The sequence below is a fragment of the Pocillopora damicornis genome, chromosome 4 (assembly GCF_964200805.1).
Source record: "Pocillopora damicornis chromosome 4, jaPocDami1.2, whole genome shotgun sequence".
Classification (NCBI taxonomy): Eukaryota; Metazoa; Cnidaria; class Anthozoa; order Scleractinia; family Pocilloporidae; genus Pocillopora; species Pocillopora damicornis.
The window spans coordinates 20,342,764-20,363,638 of NC_142673.1; the positions used below are offsets into that span (position 1 = coordinate 20,342,764).

The 20,875-nt window shown below is 36.2% G+C and overlaps 2 protein-coding genes across 7 annotated transcripts; both read left to right on the plus strand.

Moving 5' to 3' along the window:
* The first annotated feature begins 62 nt into the window (after positions 1–62).
* LOC113685898 (TNF receptor-associated factor 6) lies at positions 63–20,851 on the plus strand. 6 transcript variants are annotated; one of them, XM_089204880.1, is made up of 9 exons: positions 63–1,088; positions 1,310–1,390; positions 12,248–12,413; positions 12,822–12,882; positions 13,528–13,632; positions 14,725–14,889; positions 15,351–15,419; positions 15,975–16,055; positions 18,228–20,851. In XM_089204880.1, the coding sequence occupies exons 3-9, from the start codon at positions 12,265–12,267 to the stop codon at positions 18,510–18,512; spliced, it is 915 nt and encodes a 304-aa protein (XP_089061006.1). In that variant the 5' UTR covers positions 63–1,088; positions 1,310–1,390; positions 12,248–12,264; the 3' UTR covers positions 18,513–20,851. The 6 variants fall into 6 exon arrangements, with proteins under 6 accessions (XP_089061006.1, XP_089061003.1, XP_027059281.2 ...); XM_089204877.1 differs by having other exon boundaries at positions 678–1,390; XM_089204878.1 differs by lacking the exons at positions 63–1,088; positions 1,310–1,390 and adding an exon at positions 11,367–11,447.
* Positions 5,751–8,628, plus strand: LOC149047197 (uncharacterized). The gene is made up of 2 exons (XM_089204863.1): positions 5,751–6,203; positions 6,336–8,628. The coding sequence occupies exon 2, from the start codon at positions 6,677–6,679 to the stop codon at positions 8,060–8,062; it is 1,386 nt and encodes a 461-aa protein (XP_089060989.1). The 5' UTR covers positions 5,751–6,203; positions 6,336–6,676; the 3' UTR covers positions 8,063–8,628.
* Positions 20,852–20,875: the final 24 nt, after the last annotated feature.

Here is a 20,875-nt window from a genome sequence, read left to right on the forward strand (position 1 = left end):
TCGATATTAACTCATTCAAAAGGTATTTTTAAATTTTTGTTCCTCTTATGAACTTGTTTAAGTTTCAGGCATTATTGTGTTGATCGTTCCATCGCTGGTTTTTGCTGACACGAGGTCATGTATTGTACAGTCTATAATGTATAGTTTAGAAGTAGTAGCCATTCTGTGTTAGATTATTTTAATCTTATGGTGGTTGGTGTGAGATTGTAATAGTTCTTATGGTTCTTCCACCCGCCATCCAGTCTACGTTAGACTTTACCCCATAAGTGGACAACTGTGACAAAGCTTAATCCATTGCAGAAGAATATAGTATCTAAAATAGTGAGCAGTTTTTATAAAAAGTTAAAGCAGTGATATCATCTAGGGTTGGGTATCAGACATATCAACTCTGCTATGGTCTCCCGTGTTAGCCTGCGAATACTTTTTTTAGCTCAGTTTGTCGTCGTTGTCCATTCCTAATTCAGTTTTTGTGAGACTTATATATTGGATTCAGTAGTCGATTGTAGTTCAGTGTTTGGACCCGCTTTTTTCAGTTTTACAGGTTGCGCGATTTTTCTCCTTCCTATGTCATTGCTTTCACTAAGGGATAAATTTCATGTGGTTGCCTTCTGAAGTAGCCAGACTACGAGCGGTCTCTTCTTTTCGGCAAAGTACGTCGTGGAGTTGAAAAGAATCAGCAAAAAAAAAAGCGAATATTGAAAATTGTGGTTCACCGCGTGGAACTGTGGGAGTGAGTTGCAGCGCACTAACTACAAGTACTATTTTCTTAGATGATTTTTTTTTCGACGGACTTCGCCGAAAAGGAGGGACTGCTCGTACTGTACAAAAAGGCATTTATTCTCGTATACCTTCCAAGAAGGTTTTCTTCACTTTCAACCATGTTTACATGTTCTATCAAACACGTGATATGTATTTTGATAGGAGTTGCAAAATTGGTTCCACACACTATGCTAAAATCGACTGTTATGAGCATATAAATTTGCTATGTGTATTTTAGTTTAACGCGAATCTTTTATTAATGATTCCATATTTATTTTTCTCGTTGAAAAGTGACTTTTTTACGCACTTCAGTTCAATTGGGCCTTGAGGTAAGTTTATTCTTTCACCCTGGTCGAACTTGATTTCGCACGCAAAGAGTTTGAAATAAGCATGTTGCAACTTGAATGTTGTATATTTATGGTTAAGTATCTGGATGGAAAAGACTGTTTGAATAATATGGAGAATTGTTCCATTTGCCATACGGCGAGAAGGTTAATTTAATGTAGTGTGATGTTATTTCCATTTGTTGTGTCACATATTTCTGATGTAGCATTTCCATTGGTCGAAGTAGTTGAAAGTCCATGCAGTTTGCTACGGAATGTTCTAACAAACGATGGCTCTTCAGCCACAGGTTAGTTGTTTATCATATAAAGACATTTGAAATGACATTAACCTTTATAATGATAGACCTGAAAGGATGGCGCTTTTTCTTTTAAAGACTTAATAATTTCATTCCATTTGAACAAAGTGGCTCGCACTTTTCATGAGGGAAACGTGAAATTGGAACTATTTTTAGAACTTTGTAGGGGTTCCTCTCTCAGAGTACCATCCCCACCCAGGAATATCTGTGGGTGCCAGCGCATTGTAAGGAAAAATTTATCAATTGCTGGGAATTAACCTGCGTCGGACTAATATCCGATCCAGGGGATGAACAACGTTCGTGGTCACTTTATTTTAGCAGAACCAAGTTAAGCACCCTTTGTGTAAGCCACTTGGTCGATAACCTGAGAGTCTTCATGTAAAAAGAGTCACATAATAGCTATCTCAGTTTGTTACAGGATTTCAGATTATCATTTTTTTGTCATTTCGGTTTGCTTTGCCTTTTAAACATAAATATCTCTAAAGAAACAATTTTAAAAGTTTTTATTTTTTAATGTTCGTATGTTTTAGCGCTAGAAAACTATTTAATTATTTTGCGGTGACACTCAGGTAATGCTTTAATTTCGCATATATATCTCTAAAGAAGTAATTTTTAAAAGTTTTTATTTTTTAACGTTCGTATGTTTTAGCGCTAAAACGCTATTTAATTATCTTGTTGTGACACTCCGTTACATATACATGTTATTTGTAGTTACATATACATGTTATTTTCGAGAACAACATAATGACCAGCTTCCAGTTGGCTCCTTAGCTTAGTTGGTAGAGCTCTGCACCGGTATCGCAGAGGTCATACGTTCAAATCCCGTACGGGCCCGAATTTTTTTTTTTTCAGGTCTTATTTTCACTACTAGTTGAGTAGTGTTCATAAATACGAGTATCGCTTCCATATTCGTAAATTAGCGTGAATTTGGTTTTGTTAATTAGCCTACACACAAACTCATTGTTTTGGTTTTTTTAGGTTCAGTTAAAGTAGTTGAACTGTATCATTATTTTTTGTTTTGCCTTGTACGAGAAATCTGATACCGTCAACGGGATTCTCTTCCGTAAAGATATTCCATTAGGTACAATGTGAAAATAACACCAACTATTTTTTTAATATCTGGGCCTAGTTGTTCAAAGAGTGGATAGCGCTATCCAACGGATAATTGTCAAGAAAACGTGCTGCGCTATCCACCGGATAGCGATTTATCTAGTGGATAGCGTTATCCAACCTTTGAACAACCGGGATCTGGTAGTTTATGTTCAAATAGTTGCGTATTTATTTCTTAATTAGGTAGCTTAAATTTGTCGTAGGATTTAACCAGTAGCAAAAGCTGGAAGAACCCGGGAGTGGTTCTGGTGATTTATGTACCTTGCGAGCGGGCTTTCTTGACAACTGCTCTGCTCAGGAGTATATAAAAATTTTTGTCTTGGGTGCTATAGAGGGGTCTATAGATAACATAAGGGGTCTAATCATAAAAATTACAATTCCCACCATTGTCTTTTGATTGATTCAATAAGCTCCTATTTTCCACTAATCCACTTGCCAAATTGTTATTAGACAGTCTGTTATCGAACAGTTTGTAGTTTAAATCAACCAATCACAGCCTTGGTTTTAATCACCATAGAATCAAACCATTTACGCCTCCTTGTCAGTCTTTTAATGCAAATTTTATCTTTCTTTCATAACTTGGCTATTGTTCTTTTCTGGAAAATTGTAATTTTTAGGATTGATAGGGATGAACACGTATATGATTATAGACTGAATTGGACTCCACTCAGTCTTATTACCGGTACCATTATTTATTCCCAACTATGATTTTGTTGTATAACTGCTCTTTTGGTTGATGATTACAAGAGAGATATGTGGTTCATCGTCCAAGGAGCATGTGTTTTGCGCGAAAAAAGGATACCCCAGTATACCTCGCTGTTGTGTACCCTGCAATTCTGTACCAGAAATTGAAAAAAAAACTGACTAGGGAAGAACAGAATTAAGCTTGATCTAGAGGTTTAGAAAAAAAGGCTTTAAAGGAGAGAACGAGAAAGGTCAGTGATGGATAAGGTTTTACACGGATTGCAAACCGCAAATTTGTCAAAACGCAGGCATCCCAAACTCCTCTTCTGCGTCCAGAATGCAACATGCATCGCTTTTATGAATGAATAGACAATTTTGCGCTTCTCGAGACGTGAGCTAGGGACAGCCGTGGTAAAAACTCTTGCAAAACTTTTAGGGATACTGAAACTAATGGTGATTAAGCTTAAGCTCCCCTAAAGTAAAGAAGTAGTCTTATCATTTCCATTCGGGCAGTTAGGCAGTCATGCCAAATAGTGCGAATGAGTTATTTAGTTAGTTTTAATGTCTAGTCATTACATAGTCATTAATTTTTACATTAGTCATATATGTGACTCTAAAAGTTGGCTTAAAACAATTTTTTTCCTTTTTGTGCTAATTTATTGACGAATCAATTCTTAGTACTTTTGTTCTTGCTTTAATCCGGTAACTCTCAAGATCTCTTTAGTAATTCTCCTTTCTGTCTGCCATACAATTCTTATACATATATACATAAAGAGTAAAATTTTGACTTACGTAAGATAGTGCTCAATACATAGGAGTAGAGCGATGTATATATTATGGGAGGAAAAAGACAAATAAACTACTAGTTCATCCCTACAGACCTGTTTCGTGGTTGCCCACTCATCAGGGGATGAGATGATTGCCTCCTGATGAGTGGACAACCACGAAACAGGTCTGTAGGGATGAACTGGTTGTTTATTTGTCTTTTTCCTCCACAATATATTCATATATACATACATATACTTTATTAAAAATGGATATATACTTAGGTTAAGGGGGCCCTCTGGTTGAAATTTGGTAAAATTGAAAAATTTTTCGCCCAAATTTTTTTTTGGAAAAATATTTACTTGACTCTATCTAGATTTTGAATATGTTGCTTGTTTTTACATAAATTACTTTGCAGAGTCAAAAAGTGGCCTTCTTTGAACGTTGTTTTTCCGTTGCCATGGTAACCAATTCAAAACAAGAGCCTTTTTAACTCGTGAATTGCGCGCATGCGCAAGAGCGAGTTATAGATACGATGTGGGGAATAGCATTCGCTCGATTGGTCGATTCCTGTAAACTTTTTTTAGATTTTAGGCTTTTGAGTGCATTTTATAGTTTTTGGCGAGCAATAAACAGACGAAATGGCGACCTTTGTTGCTAAGAATAGTGGTGGGGTGAAAAAGAAGCCAATGATAATCTTAAAAGAGTTTTTTTTTTCATTTTAGTTTCAACAAGCGGCGCCAGCGACTGGCAGGCATGCAAGGATTCACACTGAAATAACAGAACAACCTTCGTTTTTCATAAAATTGTAATTTACAGTCCTTGAACTTGAAAACAATCCGAAGATTCATTGAAAATATCACTTACTGCGAAGCGCTCGGAGTTTACAGATGTTCAAAAGCTTTTTCTGTTATAGCGTGAGATTGAGGACAAAATTGATCATTACGTTTCGTCGCGTGTGTTTTTCCTGTGAGAAGCAACAAAAGATGCCGGCGACTGACGAAATAACAAGTTAACACGAAAATCAGATAACACCTAAACAAACAATTTTAGCTACCGATTTTCAGGGAATTTTTAAAGAACAATTTTCTTTTAAGTTTCAAGACAATTTGAAGATTCAACATACAAACAACGTACTAAAATGCGAAAGTTACACACCACAAAATTGATAAATAGGCCTGAAATGAAATTCTATCTTGTTATTGATCATACGTTGCCTAGCACGTGACCTAAATCTACCCAGGCGGAGATCTAAAATGACGGTGGCAGGCTTGGCTTAGTTATATCACTCAAAACTCGTTCCCGTTTGTCTCATTTGATAAAGAGGGAATCGTTAATGTTTTCATTAAGACAGTATTGCCTTGATTTTCTAATATTTACAACGAAAGACAGTAAATTTCACTTTTCACCCACATTTACTTCCAACCTTTTCTTTTGAACCAGAAACAAAAATGATAGACGTTTAAAACACATGACATCATCCACCTTGTCAAATGTAATAGCATGATCATTTCAATTGTAATGCCTTCTTATCCCAACGTTACTTTGTTTCTCTGCTACATTAGCGAACACTGAACTACTGCTCGTACTCTAGATATGACAATCAACCACAAAATTCCCTAAACCAGATAACATTAAACATAATCTAAAAAATCATGTGTCAATTCACGAGTTTGCTCACAGAGCACTTTGATTCCCGAATTATTTTTGAGGCGTTAACGTTGTTCCACGGTCCTGAGTTTGGAAACAGACCGTAGTTCATTCCAGATTCCTAGAAGTTACTTTTGAGGCCTGGTTACTGAGTTACAAGGAGCTCTAACGAATTTTGTCCAAGTCACTTTTGTTGATCTATGCGTAGCATTTCACAGTTTATTGATTCAGTTTATAAAGGGTTAAATTATGCCGAAGCTAGGGAAAAAGCAGTCTGTTTTAAAGCAGGGAATTTCAAGAAAGCGTAAAGGGTTCAAAGGAGTTCAAAAACAAGCGAAAAGAGCGGCAAGCGCAACGAGCGAACGAAGGGTAAATATCGCGTTCGTCGGTGAAGATGACGTGGTAAGCGAAATGATTCCACCGCCTGCAATCCCGGTTTCTGCGCGAAAAATCGGCGCTTGTGCTATTGATACGTCTCTGTGGGATGAAAGTATTCCAGATGATCTGGAAATTGCTGAAGGATATCGCCTGGTATCAATGGAAAGTCTAAGGAAGTTTGTAAACAGAGTACATACACATGGACCATGTGCCTCAGGTGAGCCTGTTGAAATTTTTGCACAGTGTCACTTATTATGCCGGAAAATTTGAAACCAAGTCCATGATCCACTAATTTATCTGGATTTAAACTAGAAAATTAATAGATCGTTTCCTCTAATTTCTCATTTAGGTAAAGTTGAAGTGTTAGAGAGCACTGTAAACAGAATGGGAATAAGCAATTCAGTCTTTGTCAAGTGTGACTGTGGCATGACAGAGTTCCTTGCTACTGGTGATCACCCCTCCAATGATACCACTCCAAGGACAATTCAAGGTAAAGATCTGAACCGACGAATAGTGTATGGCACATTTGAGATGGGAGTTGGAAAAGAGGGAATTGCCAAGCTGTGTGAAATGCTTAATATGCCATTCAGTATTTCGCTCTCAACTTGGTATGAGCACGAAGAGGCACTACTCAAGGCCCACTAGGAGATATTAGAGGAGCAACTAGCCAAAAACAGGGCTGAGGCAAGAATGCAGGCTATACAAGAAGAATGCATCACTGATGCTAATGATCAAATGATAATTAGTATCCCTGTAAGTTTTGATGGCTCCTGGTCAAAACGAGGTTATACTGCCAATCACTGTGTTGGATTTGTTATTTCTGCTGCAACCGGCAAAGTGTTGGACCTTGAAGTTATCTCAAAAACCTGTAGTGTGTGCTCACAAAAGAAGTCAAGTCTGACTGAAGACCAGTTTGAACAGTGGTGCCAGACTCATCATTGTGAAGGCTCTTATAAAGGCTCCAGCTCAAGTATGGAGATGGAATGTGCCAAAAGGATATGGGGAAGAAGTGAGCAGGGCTTTATCAGGTACACATGGATGATTTCTGATGGGGACTCAAAAGCATATAATTCTATATGGAGCATTTATGGTGCCTGTGACACTTGTCACCATTATGAAAATCTACAAAACAATGATCAAGAGTACATTACCTGGAAAGCTTCAGAAGATTTTAAGAAGTGGGAAGAGGATCACCTGGCTGGAACTGCAGGCTGTGACCGGGTCATGAAATTAGACTGCATTGGACACGTTCAAAAGCGACTTGGAAAAGCACTGTATGAATTTCAAAAATCCTCAGTGAAATTGAGTGATGGAAAACCAATGCATGGAAGAAATGGAAGACTGACAAAGGCTGCTATAGAAAAACTGAAAAAGAATTATGGCAAGGCAATTCGTGACAATGTAAAAAGAGAAATTACAACCACTGAAGAGAGGGACCAAGCTGTGCAGACTATGAACACTGAGATTCTGGCTGGATTGTTCCACTGCTTGAAGCTACCCAATAAAGAAAGGCACCAGTTTTGTCCACCAAATTCATGGTGTAAATACAAGAAAGGGCTCCCTTGCCCTAACAAGCCACACCATCTTGACAAGGTGTTTGAGGAACATCTTTGCAAGATTTATGACAGGCTCACAGATTCTGCCCTTCTTGCAAGGTGCTTGCCTGGCTATACCCAGAATGCTAATGAGTCCATCAACTCCCTGGTATGGAACAAATGTCCCAAACACAAGTGGCATGGCAGAAGGAGAGTGCAGCTGGCTGCTTTGTCAGCTGCCTTACATTTCAGTGGTGGTGCCTCCGCGAAACATGCTATCATGGAGAAGGTTGGGCTCACTGTGAGTGATACTGCCAAAATGGAAGCTAGGAGAAGGGATTCAGAGAGAATTAAACAAGCAGAGAAGAGAGTGCAAGATCAGCACAAGAAATACAGAGTTGCCAGGAGACAGGCTAAACAGCATAATGAAGATCTAAGGATTCGTGGCGAGGGTGTAACTTATGCAGCTGGAGCTTTTGGAGAAATAGAACCTTGTAATGGACCCAAAAAGAGGAAAACTACTCAGAAGACCAAAAAATAACTTTAGGGATATTTCTTTTAAAGCAGTTCTACCAACACACTGTGTTTTTATTGTAAAAGCTAACTTGAACCCATGTTTCCATAACATTTCCTTTTAAATCACATTTCCTTTTAAATCACATTTCCTGCAAATATGGGTTTTTCATGATTATTTGGGTGCCCCCTTAAATTTCTCAGGATGTATTTGTGCTAACAGCTCCGAATTTGCCACAAATATTTGAGACATAACATACTACAAACCTATTGAGCAAAATTCAGTTTGACTGAAAAGTGTTGAAGTTTTGAGGAGTTAATCTTTTCTTGGAATGAATTCGTTGCCATGGCAACATTAATGATTGAAACCCGATTTTGCTCAATAGGTTTGTAGTGCTTTGTAAGTAGATCCATGATGCTTAAAACCAGCCCAATTGGATGTATTTTGAGCTTTGAATTTGAGGGGGCAGAAGAATAGTTTAAAATGATAGAGTTTTTGTTTTTGTTTATTATTTACTAGGAATAAACAAACCTGGTCAACTTTACTTGTTGGCTGGTAGGTAGGGTCATGTACTTGCCTCCTGCCAATTTTCAGCAGTTTACTATTAATGATTATGATTCTGTGACTGTTCTAGTTATGACCTTCTTTACTGTTGGATTTCAACCAGAGGGCCCCCTTAAGAGCTAGTTTACAGGTAATCCACTTAATAACTAATAAAAACCTAACAACTAAACAACACTAATATCACGGTACATCAGATAAAATCATGATTTAAATATTGATTAAAACTATTTAAAACTATTATTACAATATTACCGCCATAGTCAAAATACTAGTTAAAACTAATGTTACAAATTTAACATTTAGCAATTACTTTTATTCTGTCATTTGTCATTTGATAGTTCATTCCATGCTTATGATGTCAATTTGGAGAATTTGGTATCGGATTAACTCATAATTCCTGAGTTGATATTTTCCTTTGTCCTCATCTCTTCTATGCTTTGCATTGTATTGATAATGTGAGGAGAATTTCTCTCTTGGTCACTCAGGGAGGTAAAGTGTAAATTATTGATCATTCTAAAATTGCAGTTGAGTCCTTTCTCTTGCACAGTATGTCACCATAGCAACACTACAACCTTGATTTTTGCTTAATGTGCCTGAAATTCCTACTATTAAAGTTTGATAACCTGCAGTCATGGTGTTAAGGTTAATCGTTTCCCAAAGCTCTCAAAATATATTTTACAGCTTCAGAGCTTGGATTAATTAATCGAAGTAAATGTGCGCACTATTTTTATGGCAATAAAAGAAGAAAGGCGACTGTATTGATCAATCAGAAAATTGGTATAAAAAGAGAGGAGGAAATAACAAAACCCTTTTGAGCTACCTTAGGTAATATAATTTGTAAACGATTATGTTGTAGAGATAAAGGTGGTAAGTGGCTATTAAAAGTTTCGTTTGACTTAAGTGTTCCGTATTCTTTGATAAGACTGGAATTTTCGCTGTCAGAGTGGGGACCTTTACGTAACTGCACGTCACAAAGCCACTTTCTTTGCCTTGTATTCACTTTGATTGGGTTGGTCCTGAACAACGCGTTGCTCAAATTGTAACTGGGTGGTTAAGACTGGTTTTGCATCTCGGAGAAGAGGTAAAAAGTATCAAAATCTTTATTTAGCAATTTTATAAATAATGGTAATTGAACTGAGTGGAGTGCAATTTGGGCTGAAATCATACGCGTGATTCCAAAATTGAATGAGCGTGCAGCGCGAGTTCGATTTGAAATCACAAGTATGATTTCAGACCAAAATTGCACAACATGAGGTTCAATTACCATTTTATTACATCCATTTTGAAATTGGCCAAATACAGGACTTGGTCAGTTCAAATATTTTATTAATACAATACTGAGCTGGTTTAAAATTAAATTCATCCATTTTTTGGGAGGAAAAATAAGAGTTTTGGAAACAAAAGTTGCAAAATTTGCCATATAATACTCCATGTCTTTCATCTTCCTGCAATATGATCGGTTACTTTAAACAGGCCTTGAAGTCTGATTGGTTGTTTTGTTTTTAGTGTAGCCTCCTCACTGGCTGGGGAAAAGATGCGATTTAAAGCGAAAAATGGTGCAATTTGTGAATAAATCGCACTAATTAGAGCCAATCAGATTACAGGGACCATCAGTGATTTCAAAATGGGTGTAATAAATGAGGTAAATGGTTTGGTGATAAGTTATAAGTTGCATTCAAAACCAATTTGTGAGTGGATGGTTTCAACTGAACTATGCTTACATGTTACGTTCACAGAAAATCTTTGCCTCGTACTATGTTGATCACACAGGTGCGCGGATCTCCAATCCGCCACGTCGAGAGAAGAGTATAAGTCAGAAAGTATGACCTATCTCCGCCCCTGTTTGGATGGTTTTGAAAATTTACCTCTCATAACGGTTTGCCTGGCATAAATATGTTAATGGTCTTGTGCATTCAATATTGTTTGATAACACTGGGATTATCACTTTTAAAAAAGATTGAGCGCCACGAGGCTGCTGTCATTGCTTTTTTGTTTACTTTGATTGCCTGAATTGTAATTTATAACTAAAAACGACACTGTTAGTGTTCAATAACATGGCATTTTTGAAAGTAGAAAAGTTGGCTGAAATGTGGCTTTTGCATATAGCTGGCTGAGTTCGAATTCTAGGAATTTTTAAAGAAATGATGGGTCAGTCTCATCGGATGAGCTTTACTCAAATCTTTGATCCTAGCTAACGACATCATGACTGTTTGCTGATGTGAAGTAGCAAGACGTGCTCTATTATTGTGGTTTACGGCTCATAAAAATTATCCAGCCGTAACGTGGGAAATGTCGTAAAAATAGAGACATGCCTTCGTGTGTTGAATTGGTGAGCTTCATAAATATGTGGCAGCTTAGCTCAGTTCACTTAGTGAACATTAACAAATTGGAAGTTGCTTTATTTTTCCTTTACTACAAAAACAAAATTACACTGAGCTTTCATCACCTTCAGGGTAAAAACACGAACCTCCATATTAGTTAGCAATTCAAATTTTTTCCTCACGATCATCTACAATATTTTCGCATGCGGTTCAAACTTAAAGTTTCCGGCTCAAAGTTGCCATGTACTAACGTTAGACCGCTTGTTGACGAGAACAATCCATGATTGCTTTAAAATGGCTTTCTTCAAAGTAAAACTGTCGAAATTCGAACAGAAATTGTCTCACAAAATGAAAACAACTTTGACATTGAGAGACACGTGGAAAGACAACCTCGTTTCTGGCCTCTCTCGCTTGATTGGCCAGGGCCACCTGAAGGGGAATCCCCTAATTCGAGTTTAGAGTATGATTAATCACGAGACACGATCTTGTTTGTAGACGTTTTGGCCTCTGTAGGCGGATGTTTACAGGTATGTCTATTTTCAAGTTTATCTCATGATAAGCCCATTTAGACGTCTTTTAAAATATCAAGTGTTCATTCCTATTTTATGCTCGAAATAGGGTCGAAAAGAAGCCAACATTCGATGCAACATTGCATCGCATTGTGTTCGCATAGAACGTTAAGTGTTCAATGTAGATCTTTCCAGTTCGCAGTGAAGCGTGTATTTTAAATGAGTTTGCCCGCCGATAGAGAGGTGATAGTCGCTAAGTGTTTTCAAGTATGCGACAACCTGTCGCTGTAATGATCTACTCTTCCATTAGACGGCATTTAAAGATGCCGACAAGCTGTGAAAATAATCCGTTGTTTCGATAAACTGTTCATCTTGCGTAACGCACGATCGCCGGCCATGCAAGCTGAAATTGCCTTACAAGATGCTGAATGTTTTAAAAAAAATGCTTAAAAGTTCTAGATCAGAATAAGAGAACTGGTTCGTTAGTTTTCATTCTAACCATTGTAAGTGAATATTTTCAATAACATCTAAGGATTCTTCAAACGTCGCTTGGTTTGTTCTGCTAATTGTTTTTTCTACGCATGAGCTGGAAAAGTGCCTATCGAAGCATATTCATTTTTTACTTCTGAAATGGCCTCTGAAGTCTTATGAAGAGCATTCCGCTGTTTGTATGAAGGACTTGAATCCCCGATTAGACTCGTGATTAATTTTGCTACACTAATGGTGGATTTCATACTTTAACAGAATGAAATCCACCATTAGTGTTATTATAAACACTCGTGTAGTTAACCTCCAGTGATTCTTTGTTTTCTCTTTAGATTAACAACTAGTAAGAATGCCTGGGTTTAGACTGGTTGGCTTTGCACAAATTCCTGCTAAATACCTTTGTAAGTCATGCGGTCTGCTATTGCGAGAAGCAGTACAAACCTGTTGCGGTCACCATTATTGCAAAACCTGCCTATTGGAGATTTTAACTCATGAACCGTGAGTAGATTGCAATTTCAATTTTTCTTTAATTTGCAATAGACTTAACAAATCTGGGGAGGTCTTATGATGTGATTTGCCGAAGAAGATGCTTTAAACATCTCCAAATTATAATGCATGTCATATGTGTTCACTGACCACCTCATGGGTGCACAATTTAAATATTAAGCCTTCACCACTATACATTACAATAAATGAGGGAATCATGACGAAACTACAAATGGTTACTACAGCAATTAGATATACATCTTTAACAGCATGTATTGGTTCCATGCATTGCTGAAACAACACCTGCTAGCAGTTGAATCCATGATTCCCTGTTGACAGTGATCACACTTAATTATCTAAGTACATGCAATGTGATAAATTTGGTTAATTAATGAATTCTTTAATGTTTATACTCTTCAGGTCTTCAGGGTCTGTGAAGTGTTTAGATGAGAGTTGCAACAGACCATTGGGGAAAAACTCGGTAAGTATGTCTATTTATTAAATTTGGAGTGTTGGAATGTAATATGTTTATTTTTTGGTAAATTTTCATGTTCTATTTAATTTTTATTTAGAAAGTTTGCATCAGGAGTGATAAGTTGGGTGAATGACTGTCGCAAGTAGCATATGTGCACATTATACAATGCTGGGTAATTTACACATTTTCTCATCAAACGTGACCAGATCTCGTTTACTATATAATGAAAATACTGTACAAAAATTTTAAGATACAATTGTATATTTAGCTGTGTTGGTGCAGCTACATTGTTTTTAAACCTTTTCACTTTCAGAGTTGGTTAAGAATTAATTTCCCCTTTCAATATATCAATACACTGCATGGCAAGCAGATCAAAGATGGTAATCAGAGTATAAAGAGAGAGATATAAATTAATGGATATTATTTTATTTAACATTACATTATTGATTATTACCTTACATTATTGATTATAGAAAGTAAAGAGAAAAATTACCATTGAGATCTTAGGAGTGATTGTGGGTTTGGAATAAAAGATTGTCTTGTTGTGCAGTTACAGATCCTTAGTTATTGAATGAGCATCTATTATTGGTAATGTTGATAAATGTTGGCAAACTTCAATGACTTTCTCGTTTCACTCTTTTCAATTGACAGTACTTTGATGACAACAGTTTTGGAAGAGAGATACTGAACATTGTAACTCTGTGTTTGTACAAAGATGCTGGGTGTCAATGGATGGATGCTGTCAAAAATGCAGAAGTGAGTACAAAGATAACTTTAATAAATTAATTAATAAAATGTCTTCAAAAAGTTGATCAAAAGACTGTTTAAAATGTTTCTTCTTTATTGGTTTGTCAAATAACTTTGAAACATGAATTTGATGTACCTCATTTCCCCTTTCAAAACAATTAAGATGGATGTTTTGGAAATCTGGAGATGTAAGATCTTAAACCTCCAACAATATTAAAAAAAAATAAACCTTAAATTAACTGAAAACCTGTATAGTCACTATTTGCAATCTGTTCTTTGAATTGATTAGGGGTGTTTTGATTAAATAAAATATGGTATGCCATGGATAAAAGGTTTTTATTTTGAAGTATGGTCATTTGAATGCCAAGATAAAAGTTAAAATGATAGATAACCCTATAGTTGCTCTGTTTATTTATAACCTTGGAATTAATATAAAACTATAGACTGAGAGACTTATTTTGCTTAATATTTGGTAATCATTTAAATTGCACATTGTGAAGTCCTATTGGCATGCATTGATTGTTTCCTAATATTATAGGAAATTAAGATATGTTTGATTTCTGTATACATTAATATGGTGAGTGAGTTTCAGCATTTTTCAGGCTGCTTAATAATTTAACAGCCATGGCAAGTATAAAAAAAGATTTTGGCTCTTAAATGTCCAGTGTAGCATGCTATAATTGGCAGTCATGTAGCAAGATCATGTAATATATTGATTATTGTTGTGTTTATATGGTTTGAAGTAAAAGTGAAATAAACATTTGGAATTATGGATAAAATGTTGAGTAATATAATTATTACTCAAAGGGGGTGTACATAAGCACAAATTGTTCTCTTCCTTTTTCTTGGTTTCTGAATCAATATTTTAGGTGATCATTTCCTGATATTATGTCACCAATGTTAATTAAAAACAGTTAAGCCTACATAGGAGTCCTGAACATTGTTAAAGTTAGACTTAGCTTTTAACTACTATATACACATGTATGTCTGTGATAAATTTACATAACATTGTGTAAGAAGTATACATTGTAAAATGTTTTTAACATAACTAAAATAATGATAAGTACTTTTGATTCTCATATTATTTTCATTGGTTTGTAGGATCATTACCGAGAGTGCAATTTTAAGCCAACTATGTGCACCAATGCTGGCTGTAATCAAAACATACCACTGTGTGCATTAGCCCAACACCAGGAGAAGGAATGTCCCTTTAGAAATGTGGTGTGCCACTCATGCAATTCAGCAATCAAATGGACTGAGCACGCAGTAAGTTGCCAACAGTACATTCTGGAAGCTTGAATGTACATGTAATTCAGACTTTAAAAGTATTAGCTTATTCTTAAGAGATACTTGCAGGTTTGAATCCTTCTTTGATACCTTTATTGGCTTAAAGAGCAGTGAGGCTTGCAGATTATTGAACAGATAAGTTTTTCCAGGAAAAGGATCCTCAGAAAGTTTGGTTGATCAATTTAGCAGAGGAAAATAAGAAACTTATTCATCAGAATTAACTCATATGTTATCTAATTACTTACATATAACTTAAACTGACATCCATAGCATACTATTTTAGGCTACAAAAATGTCTAGCTGTCTCTAAATAAGTGCATGTTCCTAATTCATTAATGAAATTGACAAATTACTTTGACCTGGAAACCCAGTGGAATGGCCATAATTGCGAAATTCCCATTACCAAATTAATTTGTTCCCAAACTTTATTAAAATTGCAGAGTCATGTCTGTGAATACATGCATGTCACTTGCCCAAATTGTGGGAAAGAAAACATTGAGCTCCATGAGGTATGGTGCATGTACAAAAATTAATGTACGACACAATCAATTCACATTGCAGGAAAAAAATATCCTTTGTTTTCTTTGTTATTTTTCTTTTCATTTGTTAACATTAGATCATTCCACTACATTTCTATCAGTACTCTATCACCAATGGTTAACTTTAAAAAAAAAAGAAGGGGATCAGGTACTCCTTTTTTCTTAAATTGTCTGCAGTGCAAGCAAAACCAGGGTGAATGCAATGGATGGTAGAGGGGGAAACAGTTAGTAAAAACTTCTATATTTCCTTAATTCCCTCCCCCTCCATGGTAGCCTATGCATGCTTGCTTTGTTTCCTTGCTTAACTGCTGTATATACACAAAGAAAACAAACAAACTAATGGCTTTTCATCAACATTTAATCCTTTAACCCCTAATTTTATTTAATCTTTGAAAGAATTAAGAAAGGAGTTAGAAGGAAAAGTTTTGATATTGGATGACTGTTACGCTGCCCTGGATTAGCCCGCCATCATAAAGTGTTGTTGTTCAGAGCTTTAATTAATTATTACCTCTTTGCTCATTACAGTTGAATAAGCATTTAGATGCAAAGGATGGAGATTGTACACAGATGGAGTGTCCATACAGAGAGTACGGATGTGACCATCCTGTAAGTTTAATTGTTAGTGTAATTTGTAAGTTAAACAAGAATCAAGTTTATCTTGGGGCATGATGGGTTTGAATATTGCAAAAAGTAATAAAGCCATAACAGCCAATGAGTACTTGTACTTGCAAATAAAATATCAAAGGAACTAATGAGAACTCAAAGTGATTAAATGTAAAATGTCGCAAAAATAGTCAGTGCTCCTGTAGCAACCATTCTTTGGGATGTCAAAAAAAAAAACTCAACAACTGATTTGTACAGTTAAGCGAGGGAAAGTTCCCTTGACTAATCTCTTACTGTAGTGATGTTCAATTGTTTCAATTGATGGGTTAATTTTTTTTTACTCCCATACAAATTCTTGAAATTTTTGACTGTGCTTTAACCTGGAAAATGAAATCTTTAACTATCAACGCAAGATTAAATTTCAAAGAAATTTTCTCTTTCTTCAATTCTCTCCTTTTTTTCCGATGGCGAAAGTAACACTGGATTGGACCAGTGTTGCCTTAAGGTTACCCTCTTCACCAATCAAATAAAAATTTGAAACTTATTACGACTTGGTTATCGCTCTTTAAATCACTCTGGTTTTTGATTTTTTGAGTTCTCAACTTTTGTTGTGATTGACTGTTGTGGTTTGGTCTTACAAGTTAGATTGGCTATACATACGAAGTGAAAAGGTACTCTTTATTATTTTCAAAGACTACTCTTTCGTAAAGAATTTATCTTTTAAAAGCCGCATTTTTCTTGGTTTGTGCATCTGGAAGAAACAAAAAGTTAGCTAACAAAAGTTGCCAACAACATTAGGAAAGCTTGGTGAAAGGGAATTTCCCTTTACAATCTCTTTTACAAGAGGATTTCTTCACATAAATTAGACTTAAAAAAAACTTTTTCTTGGTAAAATTTTCATTAAAAGTTCTCCGAGTTCAAAATTGGCATGTCAACTTTTGGACAAGAGAATTGATTGAGGGAAAACTTGTCATTTGCACCGCCGTAAAAATTCGGCTTAACAAATGTTATAATAATGTTCGGATATAACAAGCGCTATCATTTTTTGAAAGATCCATTTCTAGGTTTACTACGTACATAAGAAAAGCTTTTCTTATGTACGTAGTAAACCTTGAAGTGGATAACTCACCAAAATGGGTTCTTTTCAACATAGTAAGCGGTCAGATAGCAAGCGATGCGCTGTGAAGTAAGGTGGGGTATTTTAATTGAGAATTTGAATGTATTTTTTATTCCTTAGAGCGGTCGTAAATATTCCCATACAAATTCTCATAATTTTGCATGACTCTTATTTCGCAAGATGATCATCTCACAGCTGGAGCTTGGGCCATCTGTGGTCCATCGCTGCTAGCTCATCATGGCGATCTCCGGTCATCGCAGTGAAGCAAGCCTCAGAAAATACATCGGCCGCCCTTCGAGTGAAAAAATAAGAGCTTCCTCTGATATCCTTCCTGATGCGTTGAGTGGAAAGCTGCATCGGTCACTGCAGCCGAGTTTTACGGCGCTGTCATCACGAGCGATCTTCATGTTCTGGTGAATTCGGCTTTCGTTCATTCATAAAACAGTCGCCTTCCGCAGTTTGTGTTCCTCTTGTCATGTGGAAAAAATGCGTGTTTTTACGAGCACAATTCGGCTGAAGATCACTGAACATTTCACTTTCAGATTCTGTATTAGAGACTAAAAAAACTTTAGGCAAAAGTATTAAATTCGACCTGCCGAACTAAGTTTGTAAACTATCGCAGAAGGTGAACTTTGATGGTTTTGACATTTTTGACAGCTTTAGTCTTGTACAGCCTATCAGATTATTTGAACCGTTCCAACAGGGATTCTGATTGGCTTATTGTAGCGTGCTTATGAGAGTATATAGCGAGCTGACGACACTGTCGTCCGCTTTGGAAATAAAGTTCGTTTTGAAAATTGAAAGTAATGCTTGGGGAATTTAACGGATTCTTTATTATAAAACAAACGGAGAAGCCTTGACTGTGCTCTGTTTTGTTGTAAAGCACTTACGAAGCAGCTAGATTCTCGTGTTTCCCCCTACACTACTTTCGTGCTCTAACCGCTTGCTGCGTGCTTTCTAACAGAACAGAGCGCAGTCAAGGCTTCTCGATTTGTTAAATAGGGCAACTTGAAAATATTTTTGACTAGCTCTGTTTATTTCTCCTTTAATCAACTCAGGAGAGGATGAATTCCGTAGAGCTCAAGACTCATCTAGACGCCTGTGTTATAACGCATCAGTTGATTTTCTTGAGACAGTACAAAAGATCAAGCACCAATCAACATCCATGCGATGTTGCCGACACTGAGGCCGAGCTTGGGGCCTTGAAACGAAGTCTTGTCTCAGCTGAAACATGTCTTTTAAGACACGATTGGGCGCTCAGTGATCACTACCAACTGATTATGCACTTGAGAAAAGATGTGGAGGAATTGAAAGATCTCGGGGTAAAGAAAGATGGTCAGTGATTCTTTGGGTTAGTTGTTGTCAGTTTTCTTGTTCTTGACCACACGGTTACATAACTTAACATCTAATTTAAGGTACAATTAGGTAAAGGAACATACTGAATACATGTAAAAGTAGTTTAAGTTTTTATTTTGGTTGTTAGTTCCACACTTTTGGTTAGTATTTAGACGTATATATTTTTTTATTGTAATGCAGAGAATCATAGTTACATGAAGTAAAGCTTGAGTGACTTGGGTGAAATGGATAGAATTAGCAAACGGTGCGATAGTAGCATAGGAGTATAAAAGGGAAGGGGACTTGGGTCGACTGAGGAACCAGACCCAAACCTCTCTCGGTTTTCCACTCTTCCCCAACTATAGCGCTCTTTGCTATTGCGCTCCGTTCTACTAACTAATGCTTGGCACAGGCTAAGAAAATAGTTTAAAGTGTTTATAGCTTTTTAGAGGGCCAGTTCTCGGTAGATTTGTACATAATCTCGTACAGTCACGTTAGGATATTTGTAGTACATTTATTTTAAACATATTTTATTTTCCGTATGTTTATGTTTGTGGAAAAATGTGGTCAGGCGCATGAAAATCTAATAAAACTGTTTGTAGTAAAGCTATTAAAATAGTCTTTTAGATGTTCATGTTTGCCGTATTATAACAGTGAAATGTCTAGACTTCGCTCTTTTTAGGCAAGGGGTGAAAATATTGTTATTGTATTATTCAGTTATTATTATTATTATTATTATTATTATCAGTATTATATTTCATTCATATTCACAACTAAGCGCGTCGAACGTGAAGATATATGCTTTGTCTTTTAATTGCATTGCTTTTCATATTTTTTTCAAAGAGCCCCTTTCCCCCACTTTTTTTTCCCATATATGGCTTAAATTATGATCAGGGATTGCTCTGATTGATCAAAGTTTTGAATCGGGAAGATGTAACAACTTTTAAGGTTAGTTTTTGTTTTTGTGAGATGGACGAAAATGTTCAATGAATAAGAAGATCAGGACGAATTTCAGCGACGCCAAACCTGCGAAATGTATGCGAAATTGCTCATAAGAGGCGCAAAAAGTTTTGTTCATCATACAAACTGTGAACTGCAGGGTATTCACGGTCACAAACATGGATGCATGGTTATCATCAAATTAGAATTTTTAAAGATGCTACGATTATCACTTGAGAAAGGCGCAGTAAGAGTTTGCTGACGGGGTTTTGATCTTGAAATTTTGGTGTTGTCACGGGCAACCTTCCTCATTTACAGAGGTAACCGAATTTCAAGAGCCGCGCGTCGCCAACCACCAAATGTGAAAGCCCGCCAAAAGAGCTCAAACGAATGGAAATGGAACTAGTTTCCCGCCTGTGAAAACAACACAGTTTGCTGATCTTCTGTCGCCTCTCACTCAATTAAGAATCGTATTATTTTGGTTTGTATTTAGGTTAGAGGGATTTTCATACTTGTAACAAGTCGTAGTTATGACAACTTATGTTTAAGAGATGATATCTCTAAAATTAGGAAATGACCAGTCATGTTTCACTATTTAACAGCTTAACGATACCAGATATTTTGGAAGTACATTACAGAGGCTCATCGGTTTCCTGGATTGTTGGTATCTTTAGTTTAACGGATTAATATTAGTACAACTTTTTATTTGTTGCTTCAACAAAGTGGACTTGATGAGCACGTTGCTATAGCAACAAATAAGCTCAAGCTTCTTAAACCTTATGTGCCTGTAAACTTTGTAAACAAGTCCTATGACCCCCGAATCGGCAAATTGTAATACCTAAGCATATTTACATTATTTTACTCAAGAAAACGAACAATAATAGGGTATTGCTGATAACATGAACGCAAATCAGTTGAGTTTAAAAAATTGCGAAACCGTTTTGAGCCTTAAATGATAACATCGCGAGAGATTATAAAGTATTAGTTATTGTTTTGCTGGGCATTAAATGTGTTATTAGTTTTGTGTATTAAGTGTTGTTTGATGACACTAGGATTATCACTTTTAGAGTGAGGATCTGAGAGATTGAATACCACGAGGCTGCTGTCATTGCTTTTTTGTATTCTTTGATTACCTGAATTGTAAAGATTCACCAAAAAGGACACTGCTGGTGTTAAGTAACGTAGTATTTGGCAAATTTAAAACATTAACAGAACTCTGGGTTACTGAGCTCCAATTCTTGGATCTTTTTAAAAAAGAAATACGGGGTTATGTCATTCTCAGCGAATGCGGTTTACTTGAATCTTTGACCATAACGAGATCATGACTATTTGCTATTTTTTTCATATTTTACCCAATGTACGAATCTGTACTGTAAGAATATTTAAATAATACAGGAGTGGTAATGTTACCCAGGAAAAGGCTTCTATTCGC

Bases quoted from the DNA above. Each gene is read 5' to 3' on its own strand.
- LOC113685898 (XM_089204880.1), top strand. From the start codon at position 12,265: ATGCCTGGGTTTAGACTGGTTGGCTTTGCACAAATTCCTGCTAAATAC. The intron at 12,883-13,527 runs GTAAGTATGTCT...TTCAATTGACAG, and splicing joins GACCATTGGGGAAAAACTCG to TACTTTGATGACAACAGTTT. The intron at 13,633-14,724 runs GTGAGTACAAAG...ATTGGTTTGTAG, and splicing joins ATGCTGTCAAAAATGCAGAA to GATCATTACCGAGAGTGCAA.
- LOC149047197 (XM_089204863.1), top strand. From the start codon at position 6,677: ATGCAGGCTATACAAGAAGAATGCATCACTGATGCTAATGATCAAATG.